Below are 24,163 nucleotides of genomic sequence, written 5' to 3' on the forward strand. Positions count from 1 at the left end.
GTGGGAAACTGTCCACTGTAAAGTCAATGACACAATATCTAAAGTTTGAAAAATAAATAAATAAATAAAACAAAATTTATCACAGGCTCACTGACAACAACATAACAACAAATCAACAGTGGTTCCTTCCAAAATTAAGCAAGACATCTGAGAACTGTCAACCAATCCTGAAATAACCACCACAAGACAACCCACTAACATACTCTGGTTTAAGCCAAGAACAATAAATCCTCAAGAATAAACTTACCATCAGCTCCACACAAACAATGATGAGTATTTGGGTCATGGTTAGGCTGGGCTAAAAAAAAAGAAACATGTATTTATAGAAATGTACCACACACAACAAAAGTACCACAACTTGCCAAGTATTTTCTAGCTAATGGCCTTTTTGTTTGTTTTCAGAGAGTGCTGGGATAAAACCCAAGGTCCTGCATGTACTAGGTAAATCTTCTATCATTATTCTATACTCGTGACTTGGGTTGTATTCATTATAATCAAATACTTTGAATTTTACCTCTTTGTCTTCTAATGTAATCCATGATTTTGTGTTCTCCTTCACCAGGTGCACTAGCATCAGATAATATAACCTATTAAAAAAGGTTTTATGTTTAGTTCACCTGACCAGTTTCTATCAGAACAAAGGAAAAAACAGACAATTTCCTCGGTGTGTATTATTAAGTGAACAATCACTAAAGAAGGTATGTGCTGAATACTAGGGCCACAGTACTGCTAACTAACTTAACCACAAAGGATGGAAAAGAACAGCGTGACTACTCACCCGTTCACAAGGTCTAACAACTCACTACCAAGGATACAGCACCAAATCATCAATGAAAGATTTATCAAGTCCAATTACCAAGTCTAATTAAAGAGAAACACTCCTTAAGCTACAATTACAGAAAAGTTCACTCAAGTTTCACTTAAGTCTTCATGAGAAATACCCTATTGCAAATACAGTCCCACAACTTTATTTTGCTACATTTTGATATCTAATGACATATCTTCTTTCTAGTTAAAAACTACATTCTTATCTATATTTTTAAAAATTATGAATCCCATTTTACAGCTTCACAGTGAGATAGAGAACAAAACTGGCATTAAGAGAAAATTCAGGTATATAAAACCTGACTATGCAAGGCAACCCATTTCTAACAACCTAGAAAGCCTCTCTTTTCTCTGACAGTCAACTAGCATTTTATCAGGGGAAAGGGATAAATAATATCAGTCATATCAGAGTACAGCCTCAAATGATCACTCTAATCTTTCTGAAGTACCGAAGTGTAAGACTTACTGTCAAATTTTTCCACCCAGGGTCATTATTTAAACGATCAGCTATGTAATAGCGAAGGCATTTAGCAAGATTGTCCATGAACTCAGTTCCCTAAAATGATAGAAAGAAAGAAATTAACCTATTATTTAAGAGTTAGCAGTAGCTAGCAAATCCTGAGACTACTTACTGGTGTAATACAGTTGCTGTCAAATCTTTCTTTTATTTCTTCTGGAGGAAGAAAGCCACCTAGACAAAAGAGGCAATGTTTTGTTTTCCCCATAAAAACTGAAGTAAATTAATCAATATTAAGGCAGAAGAGTAACAAAAAAATTAAATATGAAAGATGTTATAACCTAAGAAAAAGATGATCCGCTCTCTGAGAAGAAAACAGCACTTCTTCCCTTCAATTTAAACTAAGGTTTAACTTAGTGGTTCTCAACCTTCTTTGGTGCAACCCTTTAATAGTTCCTCATGTTGTAATGATCCCACCATAAAATTATTTTCATTGTTACTTTTTAACTATAATTTTGCTATAGTTATGAATCATAATGGAAATATATGATATGCAAGGTATCTGATATGCAGACCCCTGTGAAAGGGTCTTTCAACCCCTAAAGGGTTACCACCCCCAGACTGAGAACCACGGCTTTAACAAGACTGTTAAAAAATACATAGCACACAAAAAAATGTTGGAACACACAAACAAAATCATGAAGTCCTTCCTCTGTAAGAGAACATAAGCATTGGTTAATGGTTTTAATTTTGACAATAGTTCTCAATAAATCATTAAAATATTCGATCATAATCAAGCTATAAGGGTCTTAACTACAGCCAGGTACTGGTGGTGCATGCATTTAATCTCAGCACTCAGGAGGCAGAGGCAGACAGATCTCTGACTTCAAGGCCAGCCTGGACTATATACAGTGAGTTCAGAGACAGCCAGGGCTACAGAGAAACCCTGTCTCAGGGAGGAAGCAAAGGGAATCTTAATTTCAAGCCATGGCTAAAATAACTATATATACTTACATACTTTCAAGCAAATTAAAATAGCATAGTAAAATTTATAAATGTAGGCCCATGACATCTTTTTCTCCAGATGTAAAATGCAATTTAGTGACAAAAAGTGTGTGTGTGTGTGTGTGTGTGTGTGTGTCCTTTTCTGTCTCCTATACTGCTATACTGCTGTGGGTAGCAAACACCAACAAATAAACCTGACAAAACCAACCAAGTATCATAGCACACACATTAGGTTGAGGGAGAACCAGTTCCAGTTGGCTTCAGCATCCCTCTCCAACTTTCTTCTCTGAGACTTAGCCCTAACCTAGGTACCCAACAGGAATTTTAAAGCAATGGGAACAGAAAAAGGGGGAAACTTCAACTTAAAGATATATTCTCCTTACCTTTTGCAAGTATTTCCTCTCTGACTCGCTGCTTCTCAACCGCTGCTTCCATCCCTTCCTTTGATGCTCTGAACCTCCTTGAACGCTGTTGGTTCATTTTGGCACGTGGTGCCTAAAAATGTGTATCTCATGTTTACATAATGCTATTCAAAATATTCCCAACAAATCCATACATCATTTCTAACCTTCACTTTTTACCCCATAGTAAATCCAAACTGCCTCTTCTCCGAACACCTTTGCATATGTCACTTAGTACTTCTAAGTGTCTAAATTCACTCGATCTATGTCACTTTAAAGGGGCAGTCATCAATCAATAATCCATAGCATTCATTGCATAGTAAATGACAAAAGAAAGTGCCAATGAATTATTGAAGTATGAGACTTTTCGTTCTGAAATTAATCAGTCAACATTTTTTACTATTCAGCTGACTTTCACTGAGATATTCAGAAAATAGTAAAAAACAGAAGCGTCTAACTGAGTTTTTTAGCACTCACCACTCCATCTATCGCCATGTAGAGAAGTCTTCTTGGTCTTACAATATTGAAAAGTCTGTCAATGTACTCAAAAATTGCAACCATCATTTCATCTTCATTTTTTGGTGCTGGTCTATAATGATAAGCAGACAATGTAATAGACTATAGTACTTCTGTGACTTGTGCTATCAATGGCAAAAATGGATTACATACTTGTCCTCAGGATGAGTACAGGGATGGATGATTCCATTCATATCCAAATATAGATTATCAAACTCCACATCATTTGGATTAGGTTTACTAGCATCAACTGGAATCTTTACACCGTTGCATTCTTTTGGCTATAAAGAAGTGATAAGTAATATTTTAACTGTGCAGATCTAAATATGACAGGTACTAAGCATAAGATGAACCGATTTAATTTCAGAACTGGAAGTATAAACAGAATCAAATTAAATGTTTCCATTAAAATGTGAACAGCTTCTAATTCAAGTTAATTCTGTGAGATCACTGACATATCCAAGCAAGGTCAAGGGAGTTATCTTCATCACGTCTCTCACCATTCACACTAACAAGTTCTGTCAATTTAATCTAAAATGTTTTCCATACATCTCCTTTCGTGCTGTGAGCATCATGCTATCACACCATACTTAGAAAGTAGTAACTACCTTCACACATTCTTATTTCCTGTCTAGTGTCTGAACAGTAAGATACAAAAAGCATTTGTGTCTTATCCTTGCCTACTTTCCCTGTGCTTCCCATACCAAACAGCTAAACAATGAGCCTAGCCCACAACAACATTACCAAGGCCCAGTCCATTTCTCAAAAGCTTCTACAAGCCAGGTGTAGTAACTGGCACCTGAACACAGCAATCAGGAAGCTAAGAAAGGGAATGTCCTGAGTTTAATGCTAACAGGCTATACAGTAAGTTCCAGAGTTATAGAGTAAGACTTCATCCCAAAAGAAAACCTAAAAACAAAACAGAAAAACAAGAAGTTCCAGGAAAATGCTGTCCTCTAACTACTTCCTCCAGTTACACCTCTTGGTAGAAAGCCTTCTTCCTCTCTACCAATACTCACTTCCTGAAATCTTAATAACTTTTTGGAGCCCAGACACAAATCAAATGTCACTTCACAGTATCTGTAACATATCATTCCCCAAGAAATGAACTGTTTCCTTCCTGCATTTCTTAGGATTTTGTTTATACCTTTGTAATATCTTCATAGTTTTATGAATAGTTTGTAATTTCTACCCAACTACATTGTGAGTCCTTCAAAAAAGCAGGGTTGTACTCTCAAAGGTTCTCAATTATACTTTTATAATGACAGTACTTTTGTCGTTTTCTTCCAGAGCATCAATGAAAGAGTAACACAAGACCCAATTTTTGTTTTACTAATAGTATGAGTCCTTAAACACATACAAAGCAATAGGGAAAAAAAAGTACATAATTTAAAAGACTATCATGTACATGCTAAATCACGGGTAATTATAAAACATGCTAAAAGATAAGTTACCTATCCTGTGTGATTATATGAAAGACCATATCTTGTATGATTATATGAAAAAAGCCTATCATAGAGAAAGTTATAAAAATAGATGGCAGATAAGGCTGTGTCAAGCTGAGGGTGAAGAAAGGGTGAGAGAAATGAAAAGTGACTATGAATTGAGTATCCACTGCTTTAGATAGTAAGGAAATCTAAAATTATATAAGATCAAACAAGTCTGCAAATACAATAAAAACTGACTCTACTAGGCACAATGGTACATGCCTCTGATCTCAGCATGTGGGCGACAGAGACTGGTAGATCTCTATTCATTTGAAGCCAGACTGGTCTATGTAGTAAGTTCCAGACAGTCAAGACTGCACAGTGAGACTGTTTCAAAAGCAAATAACCCAAAACAAACAAACAAAGAGAAAACCCTGGTATTTTAAGAATTTCATGACATAGAATTTATACCTCAAGGGTAATGGGAACATGAGTAAAATAATTTTATATGTATGAAAGTTATCATTTTATTAATATGTGTACTTAATATGCAAATAAGTTATACCTCATAAAGCTGTTTAAAAAATAAAATTCAGAAGCTAATTCATGTAGAATGCCATGTATCCATGTACTGAACTGCCAGGCCAAGTGAGATCTAAAAAGCAAACTGGATTGTTATGAACACACCACTGAACAAAATACACAGAAAATACACATCAATTAGATATTGTTTAGGGCTGAATACACATGCAGTGAAGGTACAGAGAACAGCAAGGGAGTAATGACAAGAACTATTTCAGAAGAGTGGTTACTTAGAGGGAGGGATGTCAAGAAAGCAAACTTCAATATGTACTGTAACTGACGGAGAGGGGAATGGGAGGAGGGACCTTTAGGCAGCTCTATAAAATATGCTGAATCAAGCAAGAGGGCTCAATCAGAGTTTCAGGACAGTGTCTCTAAAAACAAACAATAAATATATGTATATATCTGCAATCTGTGGAAATGGTTCTAAGAACAAACACTAACTTTACCATAAAATGCATGCAAAAACATACATAAGGAAAGAGAAGGATGTGGCAGAAAAAAATTCAAATACTGAAGTTATCCCAAATAAAAAATATACCAAAAGCTCTATGAACTCTAAAATACACCAACATCACAGTAAAAATGCTGAAATACACAAAAAAGGAAAAAAAATGATATGAGAATATACTGGAACAACAAAGGTGGCAGAGGAGGCAGTTCAGTCACATTAGAGAGTTGGCTCAGCACTTAAAAGAGTACTTTTTGCATCCTTTACAATAAAAACATCCAGAGGTATCAGCATCCTTGATTTTAAGCTGTACTACAAAACTATAGAAATAAAAGTGGCATGGTAATGGCATAAAAACAGACAGGTTGATCAATAGCATCAAATCAAAGACCCAGACATAAATCTACACACCTATGGACATCTGATTTTTTACAAAGAAGCTAGAATTACACAATGGAAAAAGAAAGCATCTTCAACAAACGCTGATAGATGCCTGCATGTAGAAAAATACAAATAGATCTATCTCTATTACCCTCCACAAAACAAGTCCAAGTAGATCAATGACTTCACCTAAAACCAGACACACTGAACCTGGTTGAAGACAAAGTGGGGAATAGCCTTGAACACATTGGCCTTAATGTTAAGAGACAACTTCCTGAAGAGAACACCATTAACACAGGTACTAAGAACAACAATTACTAAATGGGACCTCATGAAATTGAAAAGCTTCTGTGAGGCAAAGGACATTATCACTAGGAAAAGATCTTCACCAACTCCACATCTGACAGAGGGCTAATACACAAAATAAACTCAAGAAACTAGGCACCTGAAAGACTCTCCCAAGGGAGACCCTGAAGGGACACGGACCCAAAAATACTCCAAAGACCATCTTGCTGCAAACTGGCACAAGGCAGGCTTATTATCAGAGCTCCGGGCCGATACGTGCCTCACGCAGGAGGTAGAGGAATCAACCAAGAGGCCCAAAAGCTTAGGGTTAATATAGGCAAAGGCGGCGGGGGTGGGGGGGGTGTTGTGGCATAGTCACACACAATTGGTTGTTTCAAATGTCTGTAATGTGTGTAAGCAGATCCCGGGCAGAGGTTTGACTAATCTCATGAGAACAGTCCCTGGTCCCTGTGGCCTTGGGACCCAGTGTGAATGCTTATCTGAGCCAACAGACCATCTGGCTGAATTTAATTCACAAGTCCTTGGGACCCTTGGTGGGAGTTTTTCCAAAGGAAGCTAAGTCAAACATCACAGGAACAGATTCCTGAAACACTCAATTGACCTTTGTTTCTCCAGCTCTGCATCTTTTGTGACTGGCCTTGGGTTAGCAAGTTAGCTGACCTGTATTTTTAACTACTTGTACTAGTGAATTAAGGCTTCCTGTTATACTATTGATTTTAAGCAACTTAAAATTCCTTTTCACATCAACAAACCAAATAATCCAATTTTAAAAATAGGACACAGCTCTAAACTATGAATTCTCAACAAAGGAATCTCAAATGGTTGAGAAGCACTTAAAGAAATGTTTAACATCCTTACCCATCAAGAAAATGCAAATCAAAACTCTAAGAATGGCTAAGATCAAAAACACAAGTAACAGCTCATGCTGGCGAGGATGTGAAGCAAAGGGAACACTCTTTCATTATTGGTGGGAATACAAACTTGTACAGCCACACTGGAAATCAATATAGTGCTTTCTTAGAAAATTGGGAATAGATCTACCTCAAGACCCAGCTACACAGTCTTGGGAACATACCCAAAGGACATTCCATCCTACCACAAGGACACCTGCTCAACCATGTTCGTTGCAGCTTTATTCATAAAAGCCAGAAACTGGAAATGACTTAGGTGTCCCTCAACTGAAGAATGGATAAAGTGTGGTACATTTACACAATGTGGGAGGGATGGGGAGGGGAGTACTAGGAGAGATGACTGGAACTGGGGCGGGGTGGAACATTTGAAAGGCGAGGTAGAAACCTAGTGCAATGGAAACTTCCTCAAATCTACAAGAGTGACCCTAGTGAAGTCTCTTAGTAATGGGGGATACAGTATCCAATTGGCCTCTCTACTGCAACCAGGCAAGGCTCTCAGCAGTAGGACTGGTATATCAACCTAGCCGGAAAACCTTCGACCAATACACTGTCCTAACTGCAAGACATGCTGAGGCAATGGTGACAGTGGCACAAAACTTGTCCAAGTGGCCAACCTATGACTGGTCCAACTTGAGGCCCATGCCATGAGAAGGAATCCACACCCGACACTCCCTGGATGGCTAGGAACCAGAGGCAGGAGAGCCCAGAGACCCAGGATAGAAACAAACACACCGACCAACAACAACAACAACAACAAAGGTCAATGAAATAATTCCTAATGATATTCTGCTATACTTACAGATCGGTGCTTAGCCCAACTGTCATCAGAGGAGCATCATCCAGCAACTGATGACAACAGATACAGAGACCCACAGCCACACACTAGGCAGAACCAGGGGAACCCCACAGGAGAGTGGGAGGCAGGACTGTAGGACTCAGGGATTCAAGGACACCATGAGAACTTGGGCCACAGAATCAACTAAGGCAGAGCTCATAGGAGCTCTGTATGGGTCTGAGCTAGGTCCTCTGCATATAACTTATGGTTGTGTAGTTGGGTGTTCTTGTGGGACTCCCAACAGTAGAAATAGAGGAAATCTCTGACTCTTTTGCCTATGCTTGGGGACCCCTTTCCTCCTACTGGTTTGCTTTATCCAGCCTTGCAGTGCCCAGTCTTATTATATCTTGTTAGGGTATTTTTGGTGGCCATCCCTGAGAGGCTTTCTCTTTTTTTCTGAAGGGAAACTGATCTAGGGATACAGGGGAAAGACTTCGAGGAATAGAGAGAGAGAGGAAACTGTGGTCAAGATGTAATATATAAGAGTAAAGTTTAAAAAAAAAAAAAAGAGTACCTGTTGGTCTTGGAGGGGACTCAGATTTGATTCCCAGCATCTAGCTCACAAGTGTCTGTAACCCTAGTCCCAGTGAATCAGATGCCCTTTTCTGAACTCCAAAGAGCACCACACACATCCATACAGGCAAACCACTCACACACATAAAATGTATCTAAAATTTTTAAATAAATTAATAAATAGTAAATCCTTAGTAACTTTCAAGAGAATCTCAGTAAGACTAACATCTTCTCAGGAAAGCAGGATAGCATAAAAGCAAAAAGTGTTAACCAAGAAAAACTTTTATCTCGGAAAATTAAAGTGAAGATGAAGTCCAGCAAGATGGCTCAGAGGGGAAAAGCCCTTGCTGCCAGGCCTAATGACTTGAGTTCAACTCCTGGAATCCACATGCTAGAAGGAACTGACCTTCATACGTACACCATGGTATTTGCCCATAGCTACCAAATAAATAAACGTAATTTAAAACATTTAGGCCAGTGAGATGGCTCAGAGGGTAAAGGTATTTGCTAGGTAATCCTGGTCACATGACTTCAACCCTCAGAAGCCACATAAAGGTGGACAAAAGACCCAACTCCAAAAATTGTCCTCTGACCACCAAGTACATGCCATGGCACAAAGTCACCATACACATAACAATACTCTGTGTGTGTGTGTGTGTGTGTGTGTGTGTGTGTGTGTGTGTGCTTACTTATATGTGCACCACATGCAGGTACCCTTGGAGGTCATAAGAAGGCATTGGATCCCATGGAACTGGAGGTAGTACTGAACACAGGTCCTCTACAAAAGCAGCAAACTACTGAGCTATCTCTCCATCCTCCAAAATATCTGTTGCTTTAAATTACATTTATTTGTTTTGTATGTTGAGGCAGGGACCATGCACATGCCTCTGGTCCTATGTAGAAGTCAAAGGATAACCTGGTAGAATGTTCTCTTCCTACAATTTGTGTTATAGAGCTCAAACTCAAGTTGCTGGGTTTAAAAGTGCCTTTACCTACTGAACATCATCACACCAGCCCTCAAAATAAGAATGTAAACTAAAAAATGTTAATAAAAGAATATCCTCCAGCCTGGTGGTGGTGCACACCTTAATCCCAGAATTTAAGAGGCAGGGGCAAGGCCAGTCTGGTCTACAGAATGAGTTCCAGGACATCTAGGGATACAAAGAGAAACCCTGTCTTGAAAAACTAAAAAAAAAAAAAAAAAAAAAAAAAAAACAAAGAACAACCTTGTCTAGCCTCTTTTGATACCAAGTATGTATATGGTGTACAAACATAGACACAGGCAAACACTGATATACATAAAAACAAACCTTTAAAAAAAAATCTCAAGTCAAATCAGACAATACAGGAAACATCTGTATTCCAGCACTTAGTTGAAACAACAGGATCCTGAGAGTTTGAGGTTAGCTTTGCTTACATAGCTAGACTATGCAATAATAATAATAATAGAAATATCTCAATAACCTAACCCTTTCTCCATTTCAAGATCCCACAAAAGAGAATAAACCAAGCCTAAAGCAAACAAAAATAATGCAAAATTAGAGTAGAAAATAATTAGAACAGGAAAAAAAAATCAGTAAAACTAAAACCTAATCCTTCAAAAAGATCAATGAAACTGACAGCCTTTTATTTAACCTGAGCAAGAAAAACACTCAAATAACTAGAATGAGACACAAAAACTTATTTTATTGACAACTTTGTAAACAAAAAATAAACTGTAAAAATACTATGAATGAATATATACCAACAATTTATAGATAGGACAGAGGAACATATTACTAGAAAAACATAAATACCAGAAATTATTCAGGAAAATATCATCAAAATAAACCAATAATAAATGAAGAAACTGAATCAGTAATTCAAAACTGACCAGAAAGTTAGTTCAAGACCAACAATGCTGAATTCTACCAAGTATGAAAAAAGAATTCATACCAGCTATTCATCAACCCTTGCTAACACTTCTTAGTTCATTGTACAAGACCAATATCATCTTAACACCAAATTCAGACAAAGTGTAACAAGAAAAAAGCTACAAGCTACAGGTGAGTACTTCATGGGGGAGGGGGGGGGGATCAATGAAAAAATCCTCAACATTAGCAAATAAAAGCCAGAGAGAGAGAGAGAGAGAGAGAGAGAGAGAGAGAGAGAGAGAGAGAGCGCGCGCGCGAGCGCGAGCGAGCGCGAGCACAAGCACATGGCATACAGGACCAAGTGAGATTTAGCCCCAGAATGCAAACTCAATTTAACCTTCAAAATTCTATGTGCCTGCTTGTTTATAGGTGCTTCAAAACTCTTGTAAGCCAACCTGAGCTACATAGTGAGACCCCATCTCAAAAATAAAACAAAAATTACCCACTAAAACACATTCCAAGAATGCTACAAGTATTTTTTTGTAAATATGTAAGTAAAAAGAAAGCTTTACTGAACTGAGCCCAACAATAATTAAAACAAAACAAACAAAAAAAAATCCAATATAACATGACTTCTAGGGTCTTCTCAAGGAATGCAAAACAGGTTCAAAACATTAAAAAAATTTTTTAATAAAACTTCATTAAGAAAACATGAGAAGAGCTCAAATGACCTAGGCAAAAACTTAACAAAAGGCAGAAATTTAAAAAAAACAGAACAAAACACAAAAAAAAACCTACTAAATCCATCACTAAAATTTAAATATTTAAGGGGCTGGAGAGATGGCTTAGAGAGTAAGACCACTAGGCTCCCCTAGAGAGCCCGGATTTGATTCCAACCACCCACATGGTGGCTCACAAGGGTTCATACTCCAGTTCCAAGCACTCAGACTCCCTCTTCTGGTGTCTACAAGTACTGCACATCCATGATGCACAGACATATGTAGAGGCAAAACAATCATAAACATAAAATTAAAAAATGTTGGGGCTGGAGAGATGGCTCAGCGGTTAAGAGCACTGACTGCCCTTCCAGAGGTCCTGAGTTCAATTCCCAGCAACCACATGGTGGCTCACAGCCATCTGTAATGAGATTGGATGCCCTATTCTGGTGTGTCCGAAGACAGCGACAGTGTACTCATAAATAAAATAAATAAATAAATCTTTAAAAAAAATTTAAAAATGTTAAAGATATTCTTTAAGAGAGTAATCTGAAGATTAAGAGAATGTACGTGGAAATATTTATCAACCTAAAGAATTCTACCTAGAATATCTAAATAAAACTGAACATAGTCTTAACTTATAATGGTCAAAAAAAAAGTTGGAACAGACTTCTTGCCTAAGAAAATACATAAAAAACTTGATAAAGTGTTCTACTATCGTTTGTCACTAGGAAAATGCAAGCTTAAAACCACAAACCAGATGACACTATGCTAGAATGTCTAAACCTATAAATACTAACCACTGGTAATGAAGGGAAGCAACTGAGAAATTCTCATGTACAGCTGAAGTCAAACAGAAAACGACCCACCTAATTTGAAACAGACTAGAGGACTAGCCTTTCTTGTTAAATAATGTGTCAACCACACAGTCTCATCACTTCACTCCTAGATTTCAACACATAAATGGAAGTATGTGTTTCTATGACAAGAATATGTACACAAGTGCTCATGGGTTTTCTCTAACAGTTCCAAACTGGAAACAATATACATGTTCCTCACTGAGAGGAATAAAAAACAAATATAACACAGCCATAATGCAGTATGTTTCTGATCTTGAAAAGATTAGCTACACTGACTGATCCTATGCTTGCTGCAGCAGTGTGTACTCAAACTGAAACAAACAGGGAGGATTAGCATGGCCCCTGCGTAAGACTGACTGCGGTTAAACCAAATTAGCCCAAAGAGAAAAGACTTAAATTGATAAAGGTAGAAATGAAAGAGGGGAACATCACAAGAGATACTAAAGAAATTCAGAGGCCCATTAGAGACTACTTTGAGAACTCCATTCCAATAAACTGAAAAATTTAGAAGTGTATAAATCCTACATACATATGACTTACCAAATTTAAAATTTATACTTCAACAGATCTATAAGGTACAATTAAAGTGAAGCTGCAATAGAATCTCCTTTCAAAGAAAAACCCAGACCAGGGCAGATCCCACTGTTTACTGCTAAACTCTACCAATCTTTAAATAAGAAATGACACCAACGTTCCTCAAACTGTCCCATAAACAGAAAAGGAAGAACACTGCTAAACTCATTCTCAAAAACCAGTATCACTCTGATGGTACCACAGGAAATATGAATATAACAAAACTACAGACTGATCACTCTTCCCTGAGAGTACAGACACAAAACTCTCACTAAACACTCTCAAACTGAATTCAGCAACATTAATAAGATCTTAGAATCAAGTTTGTCTCGTTGCAGGGACATAGGGATTATTCAACATACATAAATCTATTATCTACATAGTTAGAGCAAAATGGGAAAATCATATGATCTCAGATGCAGAAAAGGTCTTCAACAAAGCTCACTCCTTTATGATAAAGCCCTAAAGAAATTAGGAATAGAAGATACACACCTCAACATAACTAATGTCACGTATGAGCAACACAACCAATAGTAAATGGGGGCGGGGGTCTCAAAAACAGGACTGTACCAAGAATGTCAACTCTACCTGTTCTTATCTACAACACAGCAGTGAAACTCCTAGCTGGAGTAACAAGGCAAGAGAAAGAGAAACTCAATACAAGTAGGAAAGAAGGAAGTCAATTACTCCTATTTGCAGACTGGATGTTCTATACTCAGAAAACTCTAAAGATGGGTTAGGCTGAAATGGCTCAGTGGGTAAACACTATCGCCATGGCACACATCCTCATACAAAAATAACTTTAAGTATATCCTAAAGACTACCAGCTCTTAGAGTGGATAAACATTTTTCAGGGAAGTAGCATGACAAAAAAAAAAAAATCAGTATTAAAATAAAATTAGTAAAAGGGCCAGCTCACAGGATAAAGGTAACTACTTACAAGCCTGATGAACTGATTGAGCCCCAGGACCCACACGGCAGAAGGAGAGCCAAATTTGTTTTCTGACCTCCACAAACATACCAAGGCATGCACATGTGCACGTATACACACAGATACAGACACAAAATAAAATTTTGATTTGGTTTTTTAATCAATAGAAGCCAAGAATAATTGACTATTAAGTGTTTATCCCTAAGTGGGCCATCATTATCAACTTCCACGCCACCAAGGTGCAGGGAACATCATGAAAGATGAGGCAGAAAGTATCCTAAGTCCTAAACAGTGGCAACAGTGCTAGAAAATACAGACATCTGGATATGACACGGCCATTAATCCATGAACTCACAGAAGTTTTGTATGGGTTTTGTAAGTTTTGTAAGTTTTTTATGGCTGGGATTACATATGCAAAAATCTATACAAGATCAAGTTAGTCAACAGTCTAGCATGGATGAGAGAGGGGCTCACAAAGTCCAGCCCATAGCTAGAGAAGGGAGAGACAGTATTCTTTGGAGTGTAGCCCCCAGCATGTTGTGGGTGCTCCAGTGGATAGCCCAACACACACACACACACACATACACACACACACACACACACACACACACACACATACACACACATAGATGAACAGCAGTAATTGGACTCAGTCAGTGACTCATAAGTTGAAAATATAACAAGACAAGTACCAAACACATCCCAGCACTAGGAAGGCAGATACATCTCCTGTGAGTTAGAGGTCAGCCTGGCCTATAGAATGAAACTGTCTCAGATAACAGCAGTTTTTCTATACACAAATAATGAACATGCTGAGAAACTAGGAAAAATAGCACATTCACAACAGTTTCAAAAACAAAGGTATCAATCAACCACCCACCCACCCCACAAATACAATAAATATGATCATGGAAGTAAAAGAACACTACAGTGAAACTTGGACATTAAGAAGATGCCTCAATAGGTAAGTGTGCTTGCTCTGTGAGCATTGAGCATATCTAAGTTTGAATCCCAGGATCTGTGTATAAAAAGCAAATCACAGCTGTGTGTGCCTGTAACCCTAGAGTTGGGATAGTAAGACAGGGAAATCTTCTAGTTTGCTAGCCAGTGAGCCAGTTCAGTGAGAAATCCTCTCTTAAAAGAATAAGGTGGACAGTAAAAGAGGGAGATATTCAATGTCCTCCTATGTCCCCTTCATGTGCAAGCACAAGCAACCACATACCCATGTGCATATAATCCCAAAATAAAGGATAATACAACACTGAAGAAATTGATACGGACACTAGAAGATGAAAATCTCCCATGCTTTGGACCAGCCCAAAAGCAACCTACAGATTCCATGTAATCCATATCAAAGTTGCAATGACATTCACCACAGAAAGAAAAAATTCACACAGGAACACAAAAAGCCAAAGCAGTCCTGAGCATAAAGAACTGCACTAGAGGTGTCACTACACTCCATCTCAAATTACACTACAGAGCCATGGTCATATCAACAAAGTTATGGACCACAAAAAAAGACGTGTAAAAAAGAAACAAGAGGACCCAGAAACAAATAGCAATAGTCATCATGGATTTGGCTAAAGTGCCAAAAACATGCCAGTCTTTTCAGGAAACAATGCTGCAGAACTGAGTATTTACATGCAAAAGAATCAAACCAGAGCTCTACCTCTTGTTCATTACAACATTAATTCAAAAGAAATCAAAGATTTTAAATATTAGACCTGAAACTCTGCAACTACCAGAAGAAAATATAAGGAAAACACTTTAAGATAAAAGCACAAGCAATGACTCTAATTGTCTAAGAAATTTCTAGGAAAAAAGACAAATGAGAGGGTGGTTTAGTTCCCAATACCAACATGAGGTGGGTCACATTTGCCCATAACTCCACCTCCAGGGGGAAATCCAACCCATTCTTGTGGCTTCAGAAGGCACTCTTACACACACATGAATAAAAAATTTTAAAAAAAAAAAGATTAACAAATGAGATGGCATGAAACTAAGTCCCTGCATAAAAAAGCAAGCGACTGGTAGTGAGAGCATACAGAATGAAAATCATCCCTGCCAGTTACTCATCTGACAAACATACAATTTAACTAATAAATAAATAAGTGAAATAACATCTTTTAAAAGATAAATCGGCCAATAATACAATGAAAATTCCAACATCTTCATGGGAACTGGCTTTCCAACTTGGACTCATAATCACTCATGGAGAAAATAAATTTTGGGCCTACAAGGACAGAAAACTCAGATCACACAGTGGCATTTCCTAAAAAGTCAATTCAAAAGTAAAAATCAAGGATAGCTTTAAGCCAAAAGAGATAGGCTATTCAGCAAACAGTAATTCTCAGGAAGCACCTTTCCAGGAAGCATACTGAAAAAAAAAAAAAATGTTGTGAAGAAAATAGACAAAAAAAGACAACTCCAAGCTGGGAGTGGCAGTGTGTATGACAACTCCCAGCTTGCCTGTGTGTGAGGGCCTGGAGTTTGTGGCTAGAGGAAAAATTAATACTTAAAAGAGGCACAATGCATAACAACAAAAAAAGACTTGATGGAATGCCTGATAAAATAATTTGGATGAGGAAAGGTATAAATTGTACCCAAACTAGGGGGGAAAGGGAGGAGGGAAAGGAGGAGCCAGCTCTAGTAAAAGATAAGCAGCCTAAACTCTAATCACAATTTAAAACAGCCAACACCACCACATCTCTTGAAGCTTGTATGGTCAAAAGTTTGACAATCTTGAATAAGAATTAAAAAGTACAGGGGACCCAAAAAGTTAAGACAGCTTGGGGGCGGGGGAGGCAAACATCAATCTTAGAAACTAGAAAATGATACTTTGTATAGGCAATAGAATGTTTGTTTGTTTGTTTGTTTTGAGAAAGGGTCTCACTATGTAAGCCTTGGTTTGCTTTGAACTCTGTGCGAATCAGGCTGACCTCCAAAACCCAAGCCTACCTCTCTCCCAAGTGCTAGGGCTACAGGTATGTGCCACGCCTTGGCATAATAAACGTTTAAACGAGTTCTCCGTTAAATTACAAAATTTACCGTCAGATATATGGATTAGCATTAAAAAAAAAACAGGGGTGGTGGTGAATAAAGAGCTAATTCCTCTTCTACCCAAAATTAGACAGACCTAAAACCGATAAATCAAACTTAACCATATTAAGAGACAGAACCAAAACAGTTCTAAGTGTCTGTCTTTGGAGAGAAGACCGGACGAGAATGGACGGAACAAGGAACTGTGGCTTTCCCTTTGGAACACCCCCCCAGGGGAACGCAAAGTTTACAAAGAAAATAATTCAACTTAGCAATTTTAATCTTTGGAGAACACAAAAAAAACCCACTAAGAATGTTACCAAAACAAAGCTTTGGTTTCTTCTAAGACTGGGAGTAAGGAAGTAAATAACTTAAGCAGGAGATAGGTTCTTGCAGAGGGGTGGTTCTAAAGCCGAAAGTGGGAGGGGACACATGTGCCCGGAACTTTTCCAAAGAAGAAATTCTAATTGAGAGTACAAAGTCGAACTCGACAGAATTACGCGAACGACAAAAGCAAAACTCAAGAATCATAACGACTAAAAGTCTGCCTGTAAACTAGCAAACTAACACCACCCGAGAAGACAGGAAGTGAAACAGCGAGCAGCCCGGCAGTCGTACAGCGAAGCCCGCCAGGGAGACAGAACGCTCCCCTATCCTAAGTCCTTCGTAACTAGCCGCGGTCCGCACACGGTTAACTGCAACAAATGGCCAGGCTCGGGTGGAAAACAAGCGATCCGGCCACCGGAAAAGCCGAGTTCAACACAGTGGACCAGGCAGCGGTCCTTACCCTGCCAACCTTGCCCGCGTCAGGGGGCTGCCTAGCCAGGGCGCCCTTTCGAGCTCAGTGAGGGCGCCGAAGAAACAAAGCCGTGGGCGGAGCCTGGGATGCTCGCTTAAGCAGGACGGGGAGGAGTCGCCCAAGCCCCCACAGACCCCTACTCGACCTCGCTTCGCCCAGACCGGCTCTGGAACCGCGAACCCGCGAAGCGGCCCGCGAGACTGCCTGGGGCCCGCGCCCGTCCCCGAGGGCCGCGGCCTAGACGTGCCGCGCCGGATCCCCACTCCGGCGTACTGGCCGCCTCCTCACCTTCTCCTCCACGCAGTTGACAATGATGGACGGGTACTTGCGGCTGAGCCAGCGGAAGAACGCCGGGACTCCCATGACCAGCGGGCAGCTCGAAACAGCAGCCGGGCCAGCGGGAGAGTGTAACCAACGAGACTGGCGGGAGCGGCAGCCGCAGGCACCGGCACTTCCTCCCACGTGCGTTCAGCGACCGGAAGTTGCGTCATTCCACCACCGCGGGGGAAGCAGGGAAAGGAGCTTGGTTAAGTGGGAGTTGGTTTAGACTGCACAAGTGGTCTGCGGTTTGGGCGAGTTGTAGGGCTGTGTGTTGAGACCTTGCGCGCCGCGTTCTCCGGTAAAGCCTTCGAGAGCAGGACTCTGGGCTAACGCCTTCTTCCGCAGAAGTCCCCAGAACGCTGGCCACAGTAGGCCCGCGGCAGCAGGTCCTTACTTGTATAGTCAGGACTTTGGAAAGGCGTGGCCTGACTTCCTTTCCCACAATCAATCTTGGGCTGAAAAGAACCATCTACATTCTAGTTTCCATTTCTCTCATTTTTATACTACTGTGTCTGGTTATGCTACTATGAAAAAGCATCTTAAAGTGTTTTATAATTTTTTAAAAAATCTGCTTTTCATAAGCAACTTTTCAAAATACGTTTAAGATTTATTTTTAATTATGTGAATGTGTGCCGGGCGGTGGTGGCGCACACCTTTAATCTCAGCACTTGGGAGGCAGAGGCAGGCGGATTTCTGAGTTCGAGGCCAGCCTGGTCTACAGAGTGAGTTCCAGGACAGCCAGGGCTACACAGAGAAACCCTGTCTCGAAAAACCAAAAAAAAAGGAGAAAATTATGTGAATGTGTGTATATGTATCTACATGTGGCTATGTGAACGATTGCTGTTACCTGTGGAGGCCAGAAGCATCAGATCCTCTGGAGCTGGAGTTACAAACAGCTATAATCAGCCTGCTGTGGCTGCCAGGAGTCAAACTCTACTCCTTTGGAAAAGCAGCCTGAATGCTTTACTGCTAAGCCGTCTCTTAGCCCAACCGGTCACTTTAAATAGTTGAAGAATCTAGCCAGAATTTGGTGTTAAGCAACCTTGTCACTATGCTCAGTGTATCAACATTTGCAAATATCACGTTCTAGCACTCAATAGTGCCCATGATGTGCTAAGGCAAGGAACTAAAGAATTACCTTATTTAATTACCAGTTGGGCTGGCTGGCTGGCTGTGTCGTGCTGGTGACTCCAGTGTGAAAGTATTCTCCAAACAGAAAAAGAAGTTTATTAGAGTCAGTGCATCCAGCAGGCAAGAAAGTAAAAGCTGGAAGGGGCTGTTTTGCAGAAGCATGTTTCTATGTGGGCAGTAACAGCCTGGCCTTGAGGCAGTAATTGTGTACCTGCTGAGTCAGGCACAGTGTAACAGCTCTACCCATCCTGTGATCTTGCTGTACCGTTTTGTTTTTGTTTGTAACACATAAAGATAAAGTCAGGTTGTCAAAGAGTTAAATCGCTTGCTTATTCATACTACTTGTATTTCACTTAAAGCAAGGATCATTTAATCCTCTGTTCTCAAACCAACATGATATTCTTATCCCGTTTTCTGGTCGATTCAAATGTGTTCTGACATATCCCCCACCCCACCCCCCTCAGCATATGAAAGAAGAGATCTTGAAAGAGGAGGTATCTGTACCCATTTCCTCAAGCTGGAGAGTCTCTCTTCCCTCAATCCCCCCAACACCCTTAACCTGACAAATCACACTCAATCACAAAGGCTCATCTTAAGAGGCCTCTGTAAAGTGTTTCTCTGCTACCTGTCAGGCAGTAAATGTTGCCCCTTCCCCAATGGTTTAATGACTTCATTTAAATGCTAGTGTGGAACTTAGAGAGGTAGTTAGCCTATGTTTAATTTTAATTTAAGAATAGTTTTATATATAAGTATGTGTGTGTATACACACAGAGAGAGAGAGAGAGAGAGAGAGAGAGAGAGAGAGAGAGAGAGAGAGAGGTGTTCTAGAATATTACTTCTATGATGAAATTTCCCAGTTTAATTGGAAATGGTCCCTGAGAGTTTGGGTCTTCTGGGATGCACTATGTTCTTATATAAACACAAATTCATAGGCAGTTGGGTAGGAGCAGGCAGCTTGCTACATTAAGCCCCCCAGAGCTCACCACTAATGGTTTTGAATGTTGAAATGTAAAAAAGTCAAAGCTGTATAAGATGGTAAGTATTGAAACTTCCTAGTCTGACAGAGAGGCACACACCAGTAATCCTAGCCCTGAAGAGGATGAAGAGGCAGGAGGGTAACCTGGGTCAGAAAACAAAGGAAACATACAGAAATGTATGCTAGACTACAATGTTAGGCTGGAACCCCTGCTCATCCCCCAGCACAAACTGGGAAACCTCATTTGCCCTCCTTCCCCATCTCTAACTCCTCCCACACAGAAAAATATTCCCCCACTCACTTGGAAAGAACTGACAGTGGCTGACAGAAAGTGGCTGACAGGTCACCACTCCTTGTCTCCATGTTTCTGACAACTCACCCAAGAGTGCCTGCCCAGGGACTCAGTTTTTGACCATATGTGGACACAATCCCAACTCCTAATTTACACATCATCACTCAGTGCCCAAGACTCATAAAAACATCCTTTCTTTAGCCTAGATGCTTGACTTCACTGACCTCTATCTATGAGAACAGTGAACCCACCTGAGAGCTGCCTCCTAATAAACTGCCTTTAGCTACTTTGAACATGGTCTAATCTGGCCCATATCTGCATCACTGAGGGAGAGAAAAAAAACCTGTCATCCAATAGGAGCAACAAGTCTAAGTCTGTTTCCAGGGGATTTTGAGCTAAAAACCTCTCTTCTTGATAAATGTGGTTTGTATGAGATGCCCCCCCCCATAGTCTCAGACATTTGAATGCTTGGTCCTCAGTTGGTGGCCATTTTTGGAGAGGTAGGAGGTTGTGACCTTGTTGGAGTGAGTGTGTTACTGAAAGAGGGCTTTGAGAGTTTTAAAAGCCAGACTCCATTCCCAGTTTGTTCTCTCTGCTTCTTGCTTGAAGTTTAAGGTGGGAGCTCTCAGCTTTCTGTGCCAGCTGTCATGCCTGCCTGCCACCATGCTTCCCAACCTCGATGGTGATAGATTCTTTTTCCTCTGGGACTAAAAGCTCAAATAAACCCTTCTATAAACTGCCTTGGTCATGGTATTGTATCACAGCAATAGAGAAGTAACTAAAACAGTAAGTTTGTTGACTACATGATCCTCGACCACCATCCCCAACACACGCACACACACACACACACACACACACACACAAAGAGTGCTAAACTATTCTGGGTAAGTTCCTGTCTATTGTAAAGACTTGTCCTAATAAGCCAGTTGCAAAATTTAGGGAAGTATTCAGCCCAATCAATTGCATAGTGAAATGATTTACATAGAAGAGGTAGAAAAATTTGACATCTGGGTGCTCAGCAGTTAAGAGCACTCAACTGCTCTTGCAGAGGACCTGGGTTCAATTCCCAACACCCACATGATGGCTCACAACCATCAATAATTCTAGTTTCAGGGATCCTCTTTGGACTTTCTCAGGTGCAAGGTACGTACATGATGTACAGACATATACATAGGCAAACATGCATATGGATAAAACAAAAATAAATAAATTTCTTTAAAATTTGGATGTTTGGCACTCAGGAAAAAAAGAGGTAGAACCCAGATGGTGGCAGGAGGGGATGGATTAAGCCTTGTAGCTTACCCAATGCAAGGCTAGCGAGGGGGCAGGGCCATCTTTCCAACCTGTCACAGGCTTAGAGGAACTAGGTGGGGGAGGGCATCTCTCCTTTGCCCACACCACCCAGCATATAAATGGCAGGGCCAACTCTCCTGAGCTCATGGCCTCAGGATTGACCCACTACCACCCTACTGTCAATAGGGCCAGTTCTACTGTGCTACCAAGATGTGATACAGGGCTGGCTCTCCTGAGTGCTGCAGCTAGTGAGGAGTGGGGCCAGCTCTACACAGGCCTTGGACATCAACATGGTCCCAGGTGGCAGCCCCAACCAAGGACGTCAGCAAGACCTTTGGTGATAATATGAGTCACAGCCATCAACACAGACCCCTGCTGTTACATGGCCATAGACTCAGACCTGGCCCTCAGTAGCAGCACAGACCAGGACTTCATTGTGTCTCCTGCTACTGGTGGGCCTTCAGGTCAAAGGAAACTCTTTTATTATACTGGTTTATTTATTTGAGTCAAGGTACATGGCATAATGAATGTGTGGAAGTCAAAGGACAAATTATCCTACCATAAGGGTCCCTGGATTCAAATTTGGGTCTTCAGTCTTGGCAACAAGCTCCTCTACTGGATGAGTCATCTCACTGGCCTAGTAAGGGCAGCTCTTAAAAACAGTTATACTAGATGAAAAACTACCACAGTATATGTCAGAACAACATGAACACTCCTGCTTTTCGGAGGATTTTGTCAGCGAAGCTGGGGCAAAGCCAAATCTGGAAAGATTGTTTGCTGAGCTCTCTGGAGGTAGGGTGGGGAGATTGTGTGGGAAACAGATCCCCAAAGGTTCATGAACATTTAAAAATTCATTTTAATTCCCGTTAACATTGTAATTATTATAGGGAATATTGTGTTTGGTTTTGTTTATTATTGGCGTCTGGATTATTTTGTGCTTTCTTTCTTGATCCTTCTCAGTTTTGCCCAGTTTATATCTCCACAGTACACTCTTCTTTGTCTGTCAGTCTCATCCAGCCCAGGCTGGCCACAAAATCTCTTTGTTGCCAAGCATGACCTTGAACTTCTGCTCTTCCTCCCTCTACCTCTTAAGTGCTGGCATTGGGGGCATATGCCACCATGCCCAACTGAAATATACTTGTTTTTCCTTAAGATGTAACTGTATTGTAATTGTGTGTATGTGGGAGAGCTGTGTACATGTGCCTATCCTCATACCCCGGAGCTGCACTTGTAGGTGGTTGTGAGCCGCCTGATGTGAGTGACGGGAACCAAACTTGGATCTTCTGTGCTCCTTTCAAACCCTCCACCAACTCCCCTAGGCCCTAGCTGAAGTTAATTCTGTCTTTTCTTTTTTTCAGTTTCACAGTTTCAAAAGCCAAGATCAAGATGCTAACTGGTACTGCCTCTGTGGTCTCATCCTGGATCTTCCTACGGCTTCACATCATTGTCCTTCTTGTGTGTCTCAGTCCAATTCAGGAACTTTTTTAAAGATAAAAAAATATGGCTGTACAACCCAGGCAAACCTCAAACCCAAAATCCTCTTACATCAGCCACCTCCAATTGCTAGAATTACATGTGTGCTCTACCTCACCTGGCACCAAACTTCCCCTTCTATCAGGGAAGCCAAGCATAAAGGCTTAAGACCTAAAGGTTCTATCTTCAAATACATTTGCATTCTTGGATGCTAGAGGTTAAGGGCATTGACAAACTGCTTTTCTCTTCTTGGGCTCTTTATATTTGTTGAGATAGTATTCCCAGGTTGGCTTTGAACTTGAAGTCCTGGGTGTTAGGATTAAAGGATTGTGCCACCGTGTCAGCCTTTTGTTTTTCAATTCTCCTTTTTTTTTTTTTCAGTTGATATTTCATCTTTAAAACTATATTATTTCAGAAGAAAACACCTTTGCCTTCTTGGTCTTAAGAGTAGGAACCAAGCCTCTATTCCTAATGACTCTATGTCTGGTAGAACTGAGTGCCTCTGAACAGTGACTCAAGTATGAAACTTGTCTGTTAGGTCGTATCATGACTTTGGAATTAGAGACATTCTTGCTGGGTATAAAGTGCTAGTGTCCCCATCACTTTTGCCAATTCAAATATTACTCATTAGTCCCTTTGTCCCAGCATGGGAACCCAGCCTGGCTTCCACACACTCTCATCTTCCATATGAATCCAGCTCATCAGCATGCGGTACCAGATTTTAAATCGTTTCCCATTTCATTTGTGAGTATTCATTTTCTACTAATGTATGAGGATAAAGGTGAGATTTGTTACAAGGACATTAGATTCTGAAATTTGCATTTACCACTTGTGAGGTCAGGCTCCGGGTCTTCCTATAGAGATATTAATCCCAACCAGACAGGAATAAGACCAGTACTACAATTTTTTGAGCCAAATTTGAAGCAGTACTTCATTAAATACCAGCCAGGATGATGGGCACTGGCCAGATCCATTCTGGTGATTTTCAGAGTATGGAACCAAATTACATTAGTCAGAGACTTATAAAGGCAAACTGACAAGGCTACATACTTTCTACCCTTCATCCAATCAGGGACAAGCATACATCCTGGTGTACTTCCTGTCTTCATACCTCCTACCTACATGTGATCAAGCACATCTGGTGCAATTGGGGCAATAACAAGCAAAAATATGTGGCTTATTATCTCACACAAATAACAGCCACCAGCATTCCAAGAACTCATCTGTCCTTGGGCAAATAGAACTTACAGGTTAGAGGCATTTTGTTTCACAGATCTTAGGCATAGTAATTTAAAC

General features: G+C 40.2%; 1 protein-coding gene across 3 annotated transcripts in view; it reads right to left on the reverse strand.

Annotated features, from left to right (window-relative positions):
- Positions 1–17,865, reverse strand: part of Xrn2 (5'-3' exoribonuclease 2) — a 68,978-nt gene extending 51,113 nt beyond the window's left edge. Inside the window, exons 1-8 of one of the 3 annotated variants that reach the window (XM_028754558.1) lie at positions 17,670–17,865; positions 3,358–3,485; positions 3,166–3,277; positions 2,671–2,782; positions 1,458–1,516; positions 1,292–1,381; positions 515–587; positions 248–298 (exon numbers count right to left, since the gene is read on the reverse strand). In XM_028754558.1, coding sequence (XP_028610391.1) covers positions 248–298; positions 515–587; positions 1,292–1,381; positions 1,458–1,516; positions 2,671–2,782; positions 3,166–3,277; positions 3,358–3,485; positions 17,670–17,744 — 700 coding nt within the window. In that variant the 5' untranslated portion in view covers positions 17,745–17,865. Of the gene's footprint in view, positions 1–247; positions 299–514; positions 588–1,291; positions 1,382–1,457; positions 1,517–2,670; positions 2,783–3,165; positions 3,278–3,357; positions 3,486–17,669 lie in introns of those variants that run through there. The other 2 variants (XM_028754567.1, XM_028754575.1) reach the window with 2 other exon arrangements.
- Between the last annotated feature and the right edge of the window lie 6,298 nt (positions 17,866–24,163).

This window comes from Grammomys surdaster, unplaced genomic scaffold (genome assembly GCF_004785775.1).
Source record: "Grammomys surdaster isolate TR1022 unplaced genomic scaffold, NIH_TR_1.0 129, whole genome shotgun sequence".
Classification (NCBI taxonomy): Eukaryota; Metazoa; Chordata; class Mammalia; order Rodentia; family Muridae; genus Grammomys; species Grammomys surdaster.